The 19527-nt window shown below is 34.1% G+C and overlaps 3 protein-coding genes and 1 non-coding gene across 4 annotated transcripts; 1 reads left to right on the top strand and 3 right to left on the bottom strand.

Moving 5' to 3' along the window:
- Positions 1-701: 701 nt before the first annotated feature.
- TRNAI-UAU (transfer RNA isoleucine (anticodon UAU)) lies at positions 702-775 on the bottom strand. Its single transcript has one exon. It is a non-coding gene; the product is annotated as a tRNA-Ile (tRNA).
- Positions 776-1696: 921 nt separating this feature from the next.
- On the bottom strand, positions 1697-8037 carry LOC143594647 (basic leucine zipper 61-like). The gene is made up of 4 exons (XM_077073909.1): positions 7439-8037; positions 2794-2884; positions 2088-2214; positions 1697-1993 (listed from the first exon to the last, which is right to left on the bottom strand). Exons 1-4 carry the CDS (start codon positions 7867-7869, stop codon positions 1878-1880), a joined length of 765 nt encoding a protein of 254 aa, XP_076930024.1. The 5' UTR covers positions 7870-8037; the 3' UTR covers positions 1697-1877.
- Positions 5445-6793, bottom strand: LOC143594648 (serine/threonine-protein phosphatase 7 long form homolog). The gene is made up of 2 exons (XM_077073910.1): positions 5934-6793; positions 5445-5832 (listed from the first exon to the last, which is right to left on the bottom strand). Exons 1-2 carry the CDS (start codon positions 6791-6793, stop codon positions 5445-5447), a joined length of 1248 nt encoding a protein of 415 aa, XP_076930025.1.
- Positions 8038-17871: 9834 nt separating the features above from the next.
- Positions 17872-19527, top strand: LOC143594646 (uncharacterized). Its single transcript, XM_077073908.1, has 2 exons — positions 17872-18373; positions 18444-19527. The coding sequence occupies exons 1-2, from the start codon at positions 18004-18006 to the stop codon at positions 19307-19309; spliced, it is 1236 nt and encodes a 411-aa protein (XP_076930023.1). The 5' UTR covers positions 17872-18003; the 3' UTR covers positions 19310-19527.

The raw sequence follows: 19527 nt of genomic DNA, 5'->3' as shown, positions 1-19527 counted from the left end.
ATCCTCCATCATACGGACTGGCTCATTTAGGCGGGAGTTTTCCCCCTCCCGCCTTTGCTCATTCCTTCAGGTGACACTGGGGAGAGTTAAGTGCCTAGTGCGTGTAGCCATGCTGCGCGGGTGGCCTTCCCTCATGGCTTGTATCCGAGGCTGCGGGAACAGGCGGAGTCCTTCACCATGGGAGGCATTTCCTGCGGGACCAGCTTGCATACTGCGCGTAAGGACGTCACTTCTCTGAGCATGGTTGGTCCTGCGGATCCAGTTGGTCTCTGCGCAGACGTCCCTGTTTAAGGTGAGTCTTGCGGGTCCAACTGGGCTCTGCTGGGACCTACCTCTTCAGTATGGAACTCGAGTTCAATGAGTTATTGCTCTATCTAACAAAGCAAACTCATAAAATATTCGGTGCTGACTTGATTTCTTGATAGTAAAGCATTTGAGTTTTGGTTCATATATCCGGGTTCACTTTACAGATATCAATTCACAAATTTGTGTAAGTTGTTTCTTTAACATCATTAACTTAGATGTCAACCTTGTATTTTTATCATCTTAAAGCTTTCTATGTTTTCACTACCAAGTGGCTTACTCAGTTTAACTTCTAAAAGACGAAAAGTGGTGAATGAGGCTGAAAAAACTTGCTAAAAAGCAGTCAATAAAGACAAACACATTAATTAAAAATCAAATGAATCATATCTGTACAATGCTAGTCCCGGCGGGGCTCGAACCCGCGACCTTCGGCTCATAAGACCAACGCTCTAACCAACTGAGCTACGGGACTATTTTGTTAACTTAAATATCTTATTTCTAAGCATCTCTTGTTTTGAATTTTCCGACATATAATAAACTGAATACTGTATCTTGACGGTTTACTTGTGAATTTCACTAGCAAGGTACACCAAAGTTATACATTCAAAAGTAATATAATTTATATAATCATTTTTTTTTACTTTTAATCAAATTAATATATGTCGTTTTTAATCATACACGATATATTAAATCCTATGTGTCATTGTTTCAGATTGAACCGGAGCTTTATTTTGTAGTGTTTCTCATGAGATTTAATATTTGAAACAAGAATAATCAAAAAGGTTTCTAACATATATTAAATTGAAGTGGTCTTAACTCTTAAAAGCAAATGCATACCAATAACATTAACACAAGAATCGTACTTCAAACCAGTTAATAAATCATCTTATTATGTTACCTCTAGACTCTAAATACGGATGAGATTGGTATCGTACATGTGCTCGAAAGTACCCGTATCGAATTTTATGGTATGGGTATGGGTACCTCCATAATTGGTTATTGTGTTTTCATTTACTCTAATTTTTAAACTACAGTTTCAAAGAAGTTAATAAGAGACTAGTTTACTTGATAAAGAAAATTGCTTTTTAGAAGAGGTGTTTTATGTTTAATGAATTTATTTATGTAAACAGTAATAAAAATTAAAAACAATAATTTTCAAATAATGAAAATTTCTTTTTAGAACCTTACACAATTCACAATAATGAATTTATTTATGTAAACAGTAATGAAAATTGCTTTTTAGAACCTTACACAATTCACAATTGCTCCTCTGGTAGTATTTAGAATTTAGTTATAGTTTCTTACTCAATATTTCAATTAAATAATTTATATCTATAATTATAATTATGAAAATAAATAAAAATACACCAACACCAAGAAACAACTAAAAAATAAATAAAAGAAAAAGAGAAAAAAGAATGCCATGTTAAATTAAAAAAGTCACATGCCAATCATGGAGGGACCAGTCACAACATCAACAAAAGCAAGGAAACACATCACGTGCATGCATGGGCGCAATTTAGCATCCTCCTCCGTACCACTCGTATGTACGGCGGCGGCGCCACCGTCGTTAATTACCTGACGGCAGCATTGTCTTCTTCTTCATTGGTTTTCGCTTGTTGCATATTATTTTGTTCTTGATACACTTTCATTAATCTCTCAATCTCCTTCTTCAATGCTTCTTGATGAGCTAAAAGATTTATGATCGATGATCTTATAATTACTATTTGATTTTATTAAGCAAATTTGCGGTCAATTGGATTAAAATTTGGAAAATGACGTACCGTCTTTGAAGATCTTGTCTTGAGCTAATGCCGCGATCCTTTGCTTCATCGCGCTGTTGTCGACGTTAAGAACGAGCCTTTGATGGTCCAAGAATGCCACCCGCGGTGATAATACGGAAACCTCCGTCTTCATTAGCAATAAATGTTGATTAGAGGGTTGTTTGATAACTTCATTAAAAGACTACCTCTTAATGGTTAAAGGGTAACCTTAACACCTTAAGTCTAAATGGTTTAAATACTATCTCTTAATGATTACCCCTTAACTATTTAGATTTATGGCTATATATTAATCATTAAAAGGTTATGAACCATTAAAAGATAGCATCTTAATGGTTATTAAGAGGCTACCAAACAGTCTACGGGCGACGATCAATTGTGAAAGAAAAATAAAAATTAGTTGAAGCTTGGAACTTCAATTTTAATATTTTCAAATTTCTGAAGTTTTAACTTCGTTTAAATATAGTACCGTCTTTATGCTCACAGAAAGGCCTTTTAACCGATTTGTGACCGTAAAGACGGCTGCAAAATCTACGGATTTGAGTAAAATAACAGAAATCAATATACTTAAAAGGCTTTTCAGTCACTGAACTCTAATTAATATGCGTAATTGTGTGTATTTTAGACATTTTTGAAAGTTATTATTATTGTTATTGTATTTTAAAATTTGCTATTGTATATATTGCTTTATACTAAATAAAAAGGTTACCTGTAAGGTAGTAAAGCTGCGTTCGAGCTCAGAAATGTATTGCAACTTTCTCACTCGTGATCTCTGAGCAGATTGACGGTTTGCTAATATTCTGTTAATTAATTAAACATGTACGTACGTATATTATCAACATTAGCAGATTTTTTTTTGAAAGAGGGACCAAAATACAAGGGTAAATCACAAGGAGGGCTGGAATTATTTTTTTTTCAAAAGAGGGGTCACCTCCATTTGTAATGGCGGGGAGTTTTATACATGATAGGGGTGTCAGGTGAGTGTCAGGTACGAGGTTATGCCCTCCATTTGTAATGGCGGTGAGTTTGAAAAAGTGGTATCCCCTCCATTTGTAATGGCGTGGACTGCAAAAAAGGTATTCCCCTCCTTTTGTAATGGCGGACAGTATGAAAAAGGTATCTCCCCTCCATTTGTAATGGAGGGGAGTCTAAAATAAAGTACAGTTTCTTTTAAATCACATTTACATCGAGACATCTACCATATTTATTTATACCAACCGTTTCATTTCTTACTGCATGCACATTAAATATTTTCTGCATGCACCAACCTTCATCCAACATTTAATCTATATATTTACATGCTTTGGACAACCATACCATCACAACTATCCCATAATTTTTGTTCTTTGTTTATTTTCCTCCAAAACCAGCAACCTACATGCTTTGTTTATTTTCCTCCAAAGCCAGCAATCACATATTTTTTTAGATCATAACCAAAACCAAAAATGTTTTCTCCGTTTTTTGTTCAGCTATTTTGGGGTGGTGAGGTATCATACGAAAACGGAGTTATTTCGTGTGATAATTATACTAGAAACACTACCGTTATTATTCAACAAAAACTTTCATATGTTGAATTTTTGGATTTGATTTATCTCCATCTTAAGGTTCAAAAAGAATTTTACAGTTTAAAATTGAAGTTATATTATACTCATCTAGGCTATTCTCAATCATCCGAAATATTTAGCGACCCTAGTCTCGAAGTGTTGTATTTTTTAGCGGTCAACGAGACTAACTTTCACCCTAACATTTACGCTCATATTGAGCCAATGGTGCCATTCACACAATCCAATTGTATGGATCTCATGCGTGGTTTTTCTTCTGTGTATGAGGCCTCCCAACAAACAGCTCATTCTTATAATGGGTTTATGAACCCACATGAACTTGAAGCCGGCCCATCTTCCAACGTTCATGACATGGCTAACGCCGATGTTGACTTTGAATTTGAATCTGAATCCGAATCAGATGTTGAGCAAGCCAGTGATGAAGAATCAGAACCAGATCCGTCATCGGCAGAAACCACAGACGATGATGATGAAATCGTTCATGAATTTATTACACAATATAACTCTACAAATATACAAGCATTGTCACACGATACTGTGAATTATTCCCACGATCTTGATGATTTAAGAGCTTATGAAGCTCCTGATTTTAATGACGGCGACACCGATGAGGATATGGAGGTATGGAACAAAGTTGTTCCCTACGTAGTGCGTCTGGGTATGTACTTTGAAAACAAAGATGATGTTATGTTTGGTGTTCGGTCGTGGAATATTGAATGTGGCAAGGAGTTGTATGTTGTTGAAAGCAAAAGTGCCAAATGGAGAGCAAGATGCAACTCAACAAATCCTAAGTGCAAAACTAATTATAGTAGAGGTCCTCCATGTAATTGGTATGTCAACGCTGTTAAGAAGAAAAATGATCACATGTGGCAAATTATCGGATGGGTTAATTCACACAACTGCTATGGGACGGTAGTTGGAAACAACAACAGAAGCTTGAAATCTAGGGATATTGCCACACGTATCATCCACAACATGCGTGAAGACATTGCATATTCTGTAAAACAAATTCGAGCGTCAATAAAAGATCAGCTTCACGTTGATGTTTCTTATAGCAAGGCTTGGAGAGCTCGGAAAGAGGCGATAGAGAGGATCTATGGTTTTTGGGAGAGTAACTTTCGGGAGTTACCACAATACATTGCAGCATTACAAACATCTAATCCTGGTACCGTTGTTGAATGGCTACATGGTCCCACCGGACCTTCTGATTGTTTTACGTTTAAATATGTGTTTTGGGCATTTGGGCCTGCCATAAAAACATTTCATCATTGCATGCCTATTATATCAGTGGATGGTACTCACTTGAAGGGATCTTACCGGGGCAAAATGCTAATTGCTGTCACGAAAAATGCCAACAAATACATTGTCCCTATCGCTTTCGCAATTGTTGATGAGGAGACGGTGGAAAGCTAGAAATGGTTTTTCACACAACTTTGGGTTCACATCGCATCACATCGGGGGGAAAAGTTGTGTGTTATTTCGGATAGACACAAAGGTATCATTAACGCCCTAAAAAACCTTCGAGTATGGAAAGAAAATTGCGTTGATCGTTTCTGTCTAAGACACATTCGAAGCAATTTTATGCAAAAGTTTAAGGTGTCTAAATTGAAACGCCTTTGTTGGATTATTGGTAGCACCACACAAGTAAGGAAGTACAATCATTCAGTTGGTATAATGAAGCGTATGAATACAAATGCATGGGAGTATCTGAAAGGTATTAAAGAGGAAAATTGGACGCTTGTAAAGGATAAGAACCATCGTCGTTGGGGGAATCTAACGACTAACATTTCGGAGAGCTTTAACAATGCGTTGGGGGGGGGATAAGGCTTATGCCAATCAAGGCCATAACGACTAACATTTCGCCACTCCGACCACCCGCACGACTAATGTTGTGGAGGTTCTTATGTTCATCAACATTCAAAAGTGTATTCATAGGGATTGGTTGAAACATGCCAAATTGTCTCAAAACCCTACTAGGAATATGGGGTTCGACAATTTCCCAACAAATGAGATACGTCTCACTCCTCCAACATTGTTCACCATTTCTACAAATTTGGGGAAGTATATGAAGGTCATCATCGTATGGCTTCCACATGAATTGAAACTCCGAATAAGAATTGAACTCCGAACGGTAGGCACTAAGTACGTGTGATGAAGCTTCAAGAAACGTCAAAGGACCTTGCCATCTTTGGAAAAAAAATTATTTAAACAACTAAATTATATTAATAACACTTTGTAATTTTTTCATATATTTTTCTACAACAATATACAAAAATATAACGCATACCGTGAAGCTAATGGTTTATTCCAATCAGTTTGGCGTAACTGTTTTGGAGCTGTGCTAGGAAATCTTTCCCATGCCCATAACTGCAACAAAAAAACTTCACCGGCAATCTCATTCGTATTAATATTGGTGGCTTTACAAAGACTTCTATATAAACAAGATAAAACCGCGCTACCCCAGCTAAGCTCGCCGCATGCAGCTAAATCTTGTAGGTGATTTAAATATTTAACACACACCCAGTTGCTTGAATTTTCAGGAAATAGTTGACCACCAATTAAAAGAATTATAATCGTTCTTGCTCGCTGGAGACATTGTAATTCTGATGGATTTTCTGGAAATTGTACTTCCATTAAACATTTTAGAATAAAAGGCATATTTATTTTTTGCCCACTTATGCCCGTACCATTTTCTAGTCGAATACCGGTTAAAGAAAAAAAAGATTCCTGGATTTCTTCAACGTTCCAGTGATGATCAATATCACATACGGCATTACCGTAAACCCGCAAACCACACAAGACTTCTACATCTTGTAAGGTTACTGTTACCTCCCCAAATGGCATGTGAAATGTGTGTGTTTCTGGCCGCCATCTTTCAACGAGTGCTGATATTAGAGCATTGTCAATCCTACGGTTGTCACACTCTAATACACCAGCGAAACCGGCCATACGAATATAATGCAACACGTTCTCCGTAATTGGATTTCTATGAATGTAACCCCATAATTTTTCATCACCTCGTCTAACTCTTAAAAACCCGCCTTTCGGTACGTCTTTTGGTTGTTGAAACACGTAATCTGCTATGTGGTTACCACTTAAAAACAACAAGTCGTCTTCCAAAGGTCCGGAAGTAAAATGTCTTTCCATATTTATATGTAATTTGGCGGGAAATATAGGAGTGAAAATTGGAAGAGAAAATGAAAATCTTGAAGTGTGAAATACCTTACAAAATCTTATTGATTAGTTGAGTTGTGTACTCTAATGAATTGTCTTCAATTTTATGGTTGAGGTTAGGTGGGATGGTGGATCAATAAATATTGTGTTAATTGAAGTGTATCTGAAACTAAGTGTGTATATTAAAAGGAAGTGTGTTCCCAACGTTTATTTCAGACTCCCCTCCATTACAAATGGAGGGTGTAATGGAGGGGAGATACCTTTCTCATACTGCCCGCCATTACAAAAGGAGGGGAGTACCTTTTTGCAGTCCACGCCATTACAAATGGAGGGGAGACCACTTTTTCAAACTCACCGCCATTACAAATGGAGGGCAAAACCTCGTACCTGACACTCACCTGACACCCCTATCACGTATAAAACTCCCCGCCATTACAAATGGAGGTAACCCCTCTTTTGAAAAAAAAATAATTCCAGCCCCCCTTGTGATTTACCCTTGTATTTTGGCCTCTCTTTCAAAAAAAATCACATTAGCACGTATAACCGATATATAAACATGTTCTTAATTATATATGTTTGGATAATATATATTCTCTTAAACACGTACAATAATATTACCTTTTCACTCTCTTCGGATCCACAATTGTACTGCCGTCACTAGAGAAATTAAAGCAAGGCTTATCTGATTCGGTCTTTGGTTCGTTCTTCGGCTGTGATCGTATTTCATTGTCACTGTTTTGGTCTGATGGTGAAGACGGATTTGATGATGATCTTGTCAACGGGAGATCGGATACGATGTTATCCGAAAACATGGAGCTAAACTGCTCATCATCCAAACGTTCAAATCCGGAGTTGTTAGACTCAACGAATGCAATTGGATCGCTCGTGGATCTTCGATGCGAGTTCCGCTTCATCGACGAGAAATCGAGAAACTCGTCGACCCAATTCGGTTGTTGAGAGGCCGAAGAAGGCGATACCGACGTTGTTTGGTACGGAAGTGATGGCCAGTTGTTCGCCATTGTTGGTACTTTTGGCGGTAACTGCGCCATGAAGTCTAAACAAATAAGTATCACTGACTGACAGAAACTACAGAAAGGAAATATGGATGAATGAACAAATGTATGTTTTGAGTGAGTATATAGAGATTAAAAAGGAGGGTGAATTTGGTGGGAATGAGCCTAGGGTCACATGGGGAGGATGAGGACAGCTAGCAACAGGCTGTGTGACTCAACGGTTTCAAACTTTCAATTCACTCGGTAGTTAGTTTAATAACCGGAGAAATCAGCACACCACGTGCCTCCTTAATCTTATAGTTGCTTGCTTGCCACAATGATCATTGAAGATACTCTGCAAAAAGATTACCCCATGTTCATTCATACTTGGTTATTAATATTATTGAAATAATAAATACATGAAAGGATGTTGGATATATATATATATATATATATATATATATATATATATATATATAGAGGAGTGATATTTTGAGAACCATGTTGAGTTTTAATAACTTAAGATCTTAATTCTATGCCACACATTTAATTAAATGGATTGAAATATGTGGTTGAGATTAAATATGACAAAAAAGTCAAAGTAGGAGAGAGAATAAATATGTAAGTAGTTACACTAACTTTTACGTCCGTTACACATGTGTAAAAAGTTGACTCGGTGCGTAAAAAATTATGTAATGTTTTACGTGTATGTAACTTACATATATTACGCATGTGTAAAAAAAATTCGAAAAAAAAATCGTTACACTAAGTTATTTCATGTTCTTAAAACTCAAATGTGTTCTTAATTGAAATCTCCCCTATATATGTATAGTAAATGGTTAAAATAAAAAAACATAGTTTTGATGGAAAAGTATGAATGACGTAAAATTTAGAGTTAGGAAACTATGTAGCCTAAATCCTAGATCTTAGGAAAATATTTGGTAGTTTAAAAACTATTAATCCCAACCACTAGATCATAATCCAATGACTTGGATTTATTCTTACTCTTCCTAGTTAGGAAAGTATCTCTTTTTATTATAACTCACCCCTATATATATATATATATATATATATATATATATATAAGTATTTTTTGGATGAGATAATATTATTCTACTATAGTCTATAGTTATGTTGCAAGGAAAACATGCACTATATATTATTAAACCTAGTATATTAACAGTTCACGTATTATCTTTATTAATCATTGAAACACCTGATCCTTAGTTGCATTGTAGACTACTCTCGTGTAATCGTATTAACTTTAGTGGACACAGGTAAGATACTATGATGCGTAGTTTGATGGAGATCGGTCTGGTTATAAAGATGCTAACAGGAACTATATGTAGTAGCCCAACACGAAAATATTGTGTATGATATTTGACTTCATCAACAAAACATACACTTCATTGATGATTCACATCGGATCATAATTTGAATGTCTGTCTTATAATGAACCAGTGATGCAAAACTAATACACAACAATGTGCAGTGTAACGTGTTGCTATAGAGCTAGATATGACTTCATTGATATACGGTCTGATCATAAATTGTTACTAAGAATTGATAAGAAGTAAAATTAATGTTAATGTATTATATATAAGTAGACAACAAACATGTTATTTATATACGAAGAAGTACAAAACATCAAATATTTTCAAGGTGGGAATAACAGAGAACTAATGCCTAATGAAAGCAATATAAAAATCAATTTTCTATATTTAACAATTAACATACTGGCCCATCCATAATATTGTCAATATTTTTTAGCTAAAGTCAACATGCTGTCATTAATATATAATAACTTTAATTTTTTCGAACGAATGAATAGTACGACATTTAGTTGATCATAAATCATAATACAACACTCAATGAGTAAGGTCATTTCAAAATAAATATGATATGCATTTTTTTGGCTCATAGGTTGGGTTCCAAACTTCCAACGCAAATTATTTGCCATTTAATTAGTGGTTTCATCATTTTATTTATTTGAAATATATGTGTTAAATGTTATTTAGTAGTGACAAAACATTATCCTACTAGATTATATGTATAACAAAATTTCAATGCTGTTTGTGCATAAAGATTGTACGGTACAATTCAATGCCTATATGGTCCGGAAAATGTCACTCTTTCCATATATATATGCCTCCTGAAAGTAGAATTAAATTGCATGTGCACTCATGTGTGGTATGCATGTGTAATATATATAGAGAGAGAGAGAGGGGGGGTCAGGATCATGAGAGAACTTTTTTGAAATTGAAAACTTTAAGAACCATTTTGGACCATAAAAAACACAAAAATAAAAAATCATAAAATAAAAAAAAACAAAAAAATGAAAAAACTAAAAAACCAAAATTCTTATTTTAACATCCCGGTTTCATTAAAAAAACTCGGTTTAGCAAATTATATACACATATGTGTAGTATATACATATATGTACATTTACAAGATTTTTTTATACACATTTGTATAATTTAAGATAAATGATACTGTACATATGTGTATATTACGTAACTAAAGATTAAATAAAATTATACATATGTGTATAACACAACGTTTTTTTTTGTTTTTTTTTATTTTTTTGTATTTTTTTTATTTTTTTTAATGAAACCGGACAAAAATATAAGAATTTTTGTTTTTTTACTTTTTTAAAATTTTTGTTATTTTTTATTTTATGATTTTTTTAAATATTTTTTAAAGGTGTTTTTAGTGGTTCAAAATGGTTCTCAAAGTTCTCAATTTGCAAAGGGTTCTCTTAGGATCCTTACCCTATATATATATATATATATATATATATATAGGATGAGTATCATTACAGAACTGTTAAATAACTTAAGAACTTAAAGGAACCTTTGAAAACTAACGTTTTTTATAAAAAATTTTGTATGTTGATGTTATTTGAGTATAACTTTATCATTTTTTATATCTATATTTACGATTAAAATTTTGAAAATTAGTTTTTATACATATAATATGTTTTGTTTTACACCTATGTAAATTTGTTGGTACATAAATTCTACACATATGTAAGCTTGTGATTAACGCATGTAATAAAAAATTTTTATATAAAATATGGTAAAATTACTCTTAAATAATGTTAATATATAAAAAAAATTTAAAAAATGTTTGGTTGTTTAAAGTTCCTAAGAGTTCTTAACTTTTTTAGAGTTCTTAAATGATACTAACCCTATATATATCTATAATATATATAAACGAAAAAATAAAAATCCTACGTGTCGCGACGTGGTCGCCCCCCTTTTTTGGAGTCATCAGATTTGCTTGATTTTTAAATGGAGGCTTCTCATGCATTTGACCCGAATTAATGGGTATGGGTCTTACCAAAACCCAGATATTCCTTAAACGGGTTATAACATCTTATTAAATTAAAAATTATTCTCACCAAATTATTGATGTAAAAATCCTATAAAATAGGATATACTAAAAATTAACATCTTATTTATTTTAAAAAAGATATATATATTATTTTAATTAAAAAAACCAATTTTATAGTAAAAAAATAAACGGGTCTTGGGTCTCATCAAACCATAGATATATTATTAAGTTTCATAAATATTATTTATTATTAATTATAATTAAAAAACCAATTTTATAGTAAAAAAAATAAACGGGTCTTGGGTCTCATCAAAACCATATAGCTTTTAAATCGGGTTATAACATCTCATTTATTTGTAAAACAATTTATTATTCATAAGTATATTATTAACTTTCATACAATAAAAAAAATATAAATTCAAAAAATAAATAAATATTAGAACAAACATTAAAAAACAACCCCCGTAATACGGGGGATAAAAACTAGTATATATATACACACACACACACAAACAAGTGTTGTAAAAGTCGGATTCTAAGGCCTTGGAATCGGCGATTCCAAGGTACTCTGCCACAATTATCCAACTCGATCAAAAGTCGGAGTACTCGGGATTACTCGGCCTCCAAGGTCAACTCGGCCAAAAAAATTATTTTTTTTAATTTTTTTCTATTTTTTTTTATTTTTTATTTTTAAGTAAAAAAATTAAAAATAACAACAAAACATGAATTTTTTGAATTATGTAGGGAAAATCCCCCAAATAGCCCTTTTATAGAGAGAGAAAGTGCAAAATAGCCTAAATTTCAAGATATTCCCAAAATAGCCCATCTAATTTAGACTGAGCAGACGAGATCTGAAAAATCCTCCAGCCAATAAAATTTAGACGTCAAAATCCGACGAGATTTTTAAAAATATCGGGGAACCAGTCCATATTTCTTATTAAAAGTTCTTGAAATTAAACAGTCTTAACAGACGGTCTTTTAATGTTTCCTAACGTGTCCCCACAACTTCAACAAACATAGGAAAATGTGCCTTTAAATTTAGTCTTTTAAAACGCATTTAGGGTGAATTTGTACCAATAAGATCATAAATTTATAAATATTGAGGGATCCCTCCATATTTGTTGTTTTCCTTGTATTCCACCAAACCTTTTTAAATGAACTTTAGTTATGTGTTTTATATTTATCTTTCCTTTAATTAGCTATGACAAAAAAAAAGAATAAACACAAAATACATAGAACTTTTAATAATTAAACACTAACAACACTTAGTGTAGGAACACATAACATAATACATCAAACAAACATATTACAACCAAATTAGAAAACGTTAACAACAAACCCTAAACAACATTAAACATCAACCTTCAAACAACTAAACAACACACATTTCACAAACATGAAATACAACCCGGTTTTCTCAGTTACGGGTGTAAACCCAAACGCCATTTGCTACATCCCACTCTTGATGAACGCGGATGTTGGAAAAAGGGTAGGTGATGTCTTGGTTGGAGCTATCAAAATGAACAATATACTCACTCTCACCGAATTTGCTAATAATTCTTCCCGTCCACCATTCGTCATTAGCATAAACATAGACCATCTCACCCAAACGGAAACTACTCACCTCCACAGATGCATGTTTTGGCCGAATTTTTCGACCTTAACAAACTCTCAAAGAGGACCGGACTCATCATTTTCCAGCAGCGTGCGGAACTGAACAATGTACTCGTTTCCGAACGTCGAGATTATGTTGCCGTCATAATAGGATCCAACGAACCCGGGACCCATATCCATAACCTCCACTTGATCACCCCTCTTAAACTTCATGATTTGAAGAGTTAGAATTTTATGAAAATATTGAATGAATGAGGATTGATGAAGATAGATATAATGTAAATATGGACGGACAAGTAAGAATATATTAAACACCCGTCTCCTTCGTACAAATTTCAAAGATTCGTGTCTTAAAAGACAAATTTTTTGATGCACATTTTTCCATGTTTCAAAATATATAGGGTCGAGATAAGAAACTTAAAAATGTCACACCCTTAAAATCCACTAACGGAGTTTTACCGTCAGAGGGTGTGAACTAACAGGATCGGAATCATTAGTTATAATCAAACCATAAGTAAAGTTTTCAAACCACAAAACATTTAAGTGTAAATAAGTGCGGAAGCGTAAAATCATAAACCAAGTGTTGCGTCACGCAGGACGACTTAAAACCCAATTAATGACAGTTTAAAAACAAGTTCGCAAAAACGATAGAGTTCAATGTAATGCATGTTCCTATACCGCGAGCCCGCCTCGGCTACCTGAGAATAACATACTAAAAGTGTCAACACGGGGTTGGTGAGTTCACAAGTTTATATAAATAAAGCGTTTGCGTTTGCGTTTACGTTTTGCGTTTGCGTTACTAGATAATGTTAAATCAATTATATATCCATAGGTAGCTAGCCTATAAAACAAGTATTACTAAGTGTTCGACACCGAAGCTGACTGTTTATCAATTGCCTTGCCACCATGTCTACCACGACCATGGAAATGTGTTAGCCAAGATTACACCCACTCGACCTCCAGTCGAGTTTAGAGTTGGGTGGGGTTTGTCAAACCCAGTAGTACTACTCAACAATGACTCGCTATTATCCAAATATTAAATGGTTCGATGTTATGAAGGACTTTAGTTGGTTCGTTTGCCACTTAGCCTTTACAAGTGATATATAACTAATAACAAAATCTAAAGCGTTTTGGAGTATGTTATCTCCCCCAAGTAAAAAGCGTTTAAAAGAGTAAAAGGGGAACGTGAAACTCACTGCTTGCGAAGAATTCAAAACAAGTCAACCAAGAGATGCGCGTCACAGAAAATCCTCACTAGCGTTCTAAAACAAGAATGAGATTTTCTAAGTGTTGGAACTAATATTGAGTCTCTAGACTCGGCACATAATACCTATGCATGAGATACGTTTCGTGTTTCGTTTGTGAATTGTGTGTGACTCAACAAACACATTGGTGATACGTTACATGTGTGAACAACTACTTACGTGTCAAGTATTAATATTGTACATTACTAGCAATTATTCCCCACAAGGGCAATTTAGTCAAAACATGACAATTATCTAACAACGAGCACGTTTCATGTATTTTCACATAGTTCAACAGCTAGTTTTATCAAGACAGAATTCTACTTGAAAGATTACTCTATTCAACCGATCATAACATATCAATTAATTCACCAAAAATTGTCACAAAAGCACACATGAGTTAGGTTTCCAGAACTATTTTTATTGTATTTTTATTCCACATAGTTTTCTCACAAAGACCAAAACATTACAGTAAACTCACAGCAGTCAAAATCATGCGCAACAGAATGTTATTTGTTATTTCCGTTAAATGAAAAATCCAATTAATGCAAGACCAATTGGGTTAGGTTCTTAACTCAACATGTTAACTTCCAGAAGTGGAACCAACCCATTTGGTCTTGTAGTTTATGAGATATGATAATTACAAAACAGCCTAACAGCAGACCTCACAATTCAGACTCGCACTTCAGTTTTGTAAAATAATAAAAGTTAACTTCTACACGTCCAAAAATTACAAACTTGGACTTTATAGAAGCTAGACTCAACCTAGTACACTGTAGTGTTAATAATTTCGACCAATTACCACATTAACATTCAGTTACAGTCTTCTAAACATAAACTTAACAATCTGTCCATTACCAGTTTACATCAAAACTCAACATAACAACAATCTATGAACCATAATCCATGCATATAACACTCTAGACACAATATTTACCAACCATGCATATCAATCTCACATTACACACATAGTTAGGGTTTTTCTTGAAAGTTTAAAATCAAAGAACAATGATTAACAACAACAATAACACAATTAGTTATCAATTTCATTAGCAAATCATCATCAAGCATATGATCAAACCCTAACTCATCTTAATCATCACTTTCAAGAGTCTAGGGTTTTGATTAACCCATTCAATATCAAAATTAAACACAAAGAATGCATTGAGTAGCTGTTAATACCTTCCTAGTACCTTAATTCTTCAACCAAACTTGAAAAATCCTTGTGTGTATGTGTGTGTAGTGTGACGGCAGCCAAGGGAGAAGAGGAGGGGGGTGATCGGGTTTGAGAGGGAGAGAGGAGGTTAGGGTTTTGTTATTATTAAATAATAATATGTTACACAATGGCCCCTCTACTTTTAGTTATTACTTTTCTAGCATAAGGTAGCTTTTTGCATCTTGAGTTAATGTTCTACACAATATTATCAAATAACACATAAGCCTAACACATAATTATCAAATAATTATTGTTTGGATGTTTGTCGTTTATTCACCAATGGTTTGCGTCAACTCGTTTGCGTTTCGGTGCAATCCCGAAAGACTACATGTGTAGTGATTGTCAAGTGTCATTTAAAACCCTAGTTTAAATGTAATGAGATGTACGTTATAGATCAAGTGATCTTAAGTTTGAATTGACGGAGTTTGAATTAACGGAGTTAACCTGAAATTGACGAGTGTCACAAAAATTCCCGTCTGGCAAGACAACTTTTTAATATAAAGATTTGTGAAGAAATGGACGGGTACCACAATATTTTAAAAAATATGATCCCCTAAGTTCAAATTTTTCAAGTAAGTGTCTTGAAAGACAAAGTTGAATGGCATATTTTTCCATGAGTTTAAAATATATAGGGTCGAGATAAGAAACTTAAAAATCTCGTCTGGCAAGACAAATTTTTAATATAAAGATTTGTGAAGAAATGGACGGGTACCACAAATTTTCAAAAATATGATCCCTTAAGTTCAAATTTTTCAAGTAAGTGTCTTGAAAGACAAAGTTAAATGACACATTTTTCTATGAGTTTAAAATATATAGGGTCGAGATAAGAAACTTATATAACCCGTCTGGCAAGACTACTTTTTAATATAAAGATTTTGTAAAGAATATGAACGGGTACCACAATATTTTTAAAAATAAGATCCCTTTCGTTCAAATTTTACAAGTAAGTGTCTTGAAAGACAAAGTTGAATGACACATTTTTCTATGAGTTTAAAATATATAGGGTTGAGATAAGAAACTTATATACCCCGTCTGGCCAGAACGCTTTGGAATATAAATTTTAGTTCAAAAATATGGAGGGATCCCTCAATATTTATAAATTTATGATCTTATTGGTACAAATTCACCCTAAATGCGTCTTGAAAAACTAAATTTAAAGGCACATTTTCCTATGTTTGTGGAAGTCGTGGGGACACGTTAGGAAACATTAAAAGACCGTCTGGCAAGACTGTTTAATTTCAAGAACTTTTAATAGGAAATATGGACTGGTCCCCCAATATTTTTAAAAATCTCGTCGGATTTTGACACTTGTCTAAATTATATTGGCCGGAGGATTTTTTCAGATTTCGTCTGCTCAGTCCAAATTAGATGGGCTATTTTGAGAATATCTTGAAATTTAGGGCTATTTTGCACTTTCTCTCTCTAAAAAAGGGCTATTTTGGGAATTTTCCTTTTTTTCATATGAATTATGTTTATTTTGACATTAATTATGCTTATCTTAACATATATATAATATCCAATAATTATTTTATGTTATATTTATCATGTCAGAGTACTCCCTACAAGGGGGTCGGCCGCCTAGGGACCGTCTAGCGAATTTTACAACATTGACACAAACATTGAGTTATTCCATCAACAGTAGCAAAAAATACATCTATATCGATTAATTATTTTGATTACTATACTTAAGTTTTTTGCATTTAAACAACTAAGTTATTCCATCAACAATAGCAAAAACAATGCATATATGTTTATACATAACTACAAAAGCAATAACACATTTGTCAACTAATTATTCGTGCTCGATGAAGCAAGAAACATATATATTAGAAAATAGAAAAATTATTTACTAAGAGTATTAATTTGAGTTCATTACACAAAAGGTGGTATTGTAATCAAAAGTTAAAGTGGTATCAAAGGTAGTATGAGCTTTAATTAACGTATAATAGCAATAATAATGAAATAATAGTAATAACAATAGCCCGTCAACTTTTCTAAACAAAATGCTACATATTTTTTCTTTTTTTAAACTTTTCTATCAACATTATATTTATTTTTAATAATTATTTTTTAATGATTTTTCTTGCATAATTGTTAATATGATTTGATGTAAACGGAATAAGATGGCAAGATAATATAAAATAAGAGCCATTGGTGTAGAGCAAATGACGATGCTACCCTTTCCCCATGTGAGTAAAGCACCACACCCTCTTCCCTTAGTCTCAAAATCAATTCACATGGAGGGCATATTGTCTTTTCAGTTTTGTTTAGTTTCTTCATCATAATGTTTTTCTTTTTTGGGGTGTGGTCATGTTTTTATTAACTAAAGTACTTAGGCTATGCGTAATGGGCGAGAAAAGAGGACGATATTGGGCGATTTTGGTGTAGCACACCGCCCCCTGGGCAAAATTTGGGCGACATTGGGCGGTGGCAGGGAATTATTGTCGCCTGCGAAGATAGAAAAAAACAATATAATAATAATAATAATATCGTTGGGTAACGGCTATATATATATAAAAAATTAATTTAAAAACTTAATATATATATCAAACTTAATCTAACCATTTTCACCTTATCATACACAAACACAAACATAAAAATACCAATCATTTTTATTATTTTCATACTTCTTCAAACTCTATGAGTTCCCCGGATTCCACGAACTCTGCCGAGATTTTGGATCAATTAATAAACGAGAGTCGAAGAATTCATCAGATTCACCGACAAGTAGCGGAAGAGCATTTAGAGGTCACGAACGCGGTTCGGGTCGTCGTCAATAACATGGTGTCCGGCTCAGCTCCATCTACGGCACCACGTAGACGGTCATATATCCTTCGGGATCGTACGCAAGCGAACGCTCATTTGATGAAGGACTACTTCGACGACACACCTACATTTAACGACGCTATGTTTCGACGTCGTTTTCGGATGTCCAAGCGTTTATTTTTGCGCATCGTTGGAGATATGGAGCGGGAGTATGAGTATTTTCAACAGAAACCCGATGCAAGAGGATATTTAGGATTCTCCGCCATCCAAAAGTGTACTTCGGCTATACGCATCCTCGCATACGGCAACACGACCGATATCAATGACGAGTATTTAAAGATGGCTGAGAAAACAACGAGAGATGCGTTGGAGAATTTTTGCATCGGTAATATTTAAATTGTTTGTATTAACTATTGATTTTAATATAAATATTGTTTAATAATTTATTTGTATAGGGATAATACAATTATACTCTCGTCGTTATCTGAGGATTCCTACTTCAAACGACCTGACTCGCATATATGATGTACACGAAAGCAAACATTCTTTTCCAGGCATGATCGGGAGTATAGATTGCATGCATTGGGAGTGGGCCAACTCTCCAACCGCATGGCGAGGTCAATACACTCGTGGTGACCATGGAGTGCCAACGGTTAGTCTTCAAGCCATTTGTTCACACGACCTCTGGATTTGGTCAGCCTACTTCGGCTCAGTCGGGTCCAACAACGACATAAACGTTCTCAACGCGTCACCTGTGTTAGAGTATTACATCAGCCGTAGCATACCGGTCTTACCGTTTTATGCCAACGATACCTTCTATCATCACGGATACTATTTGGGAGATGGGATATATCCAAAGTACTCGATCATCGTCAAGACGTTTCAAGACCCTATCGAAGAAAAAATAGATTATTTTAAGAAGAAGCAAGAGTCCGCGAGAAAGGATATCGAGAGGTGTTTCGGGGTTCTAAAAAAACGTTGGCATTATGTGAAAAACCCTTGTCGTGTATGGACGTTGGCAAAAATGAGCGATGCCATGTATACGTGTATCATATTGCATAATATGATTTTAGAAGACGAGGGAAAAGCAATATGTCAACACTATATACCAGGAAGCGTTCCAGAACAGTTCCCTGAACCAACCCAAGACCAACGAACGTATAACATTCACCAGCTCATATCAAGTGATATACATAACCAACTGAAAGCGGATTTGGTTCAACACGTGTGGGATAATCGTTCCGTTGAGGAGGACGAAGACGAGTACGAGGACGAAGACGAAGACGAGGAGGGAGACGAAGACGAAGATGAAGACGAATAGATTAGTTTTTTATGTATATTTTTATTTCGGTGTGTTTTTTTATTATAATTTATTTTTATTATTCGTGTATTTTTTTAGTTTATGTATTTTTTTGTATTTATTTTTTAATTTTAATACATTTTTATTTAATTATTTAAATAAATTGGTTTTTATTTAATTAGTTTAGTTATAAAAAGAAAATAATAAAAAACACACCGTGGGCCCAACTTGTAGCCCCT

Source organism: Bidens hawaiensis, unplaced genomic scaffold, assembly GCF_021521415.1.
Source record: "Bidens hawaiensis isolate Kalapana, Puna unplaced genomic scaffold, B.hawaiensis_p1.1 tig00044041_1, whole genome shotgun sequence".
Classification (NCBI taxonomy): domain Eukaryota; kingdom Viridiplantae; phylum Streptophyta; class Magnoliopsida; order Asterales; family Asteraceae; genus Bidens; species Bidens hawaiensis.
The sequence above is the reverse complement of the archived record's forward strand: the minus strand, read 5'-3'. Positions and strand labels throughout refer to the sequence as shown.

What these genes read in the sequence shown, in the direction of transcription:
- LOC143594646 (XM_077073908.1), top strand. Translation starts at nt 18,004, where the DNA reads ATGGTGTCCGGCTCAGCTCCATCTACGGCACCACGTAGACGGTCATAT. An exon ending in GTTGGAGAATTTTTGCATCG is followed by an intron (nt 18,374 to 18,443) that starts GTAATATTTAAA and finishes TTATTTGTATAG; the next exon opens with GGATAATACAATTATACTCT.
- LOC143594647 (XM_077073909.1), bottom strand. Translation starts at nt 7,869, where the DNA reads ATGGCGCAGTTACCGCCAAAAGTACCAACAATGGCGAACAACTGGCCA. An exon ending in GCAGCTTTACTACCTTACAG is followed by an intron (nt 2,215 to 2,793) that starts GTAACCTTTTTA and finishes TTGCTAATGAAG; the next exon opens with ACGGAGGTTTCCGTATTATC. An exon ending in AGACAAGATCTTCAAAGACG is followed by an intron (nt 1,994 to 2,087) that starts GTACGTCATTTT and finishes TAAATCTTTTAG; the next exon opens with CTCATCAAGAAGCATTGAAG.
- LOC143594648 (XM_077073910.1), bottom strand. Translation starts at nt 6,793, where the DNA reads ATGGAAAGACATTTTACTTCCGGACCTTTGGAAGACGACTTGTTGTTT. An exon ending in AATAAACCATTAGCTTCACG is followed by an intron (nt 5,833 to 5,933) that starts GTATGCGTTATA and finishes TTTTTTCCAAAG; the next exon opens with ATGGCAAGGTCCTTTGACGT.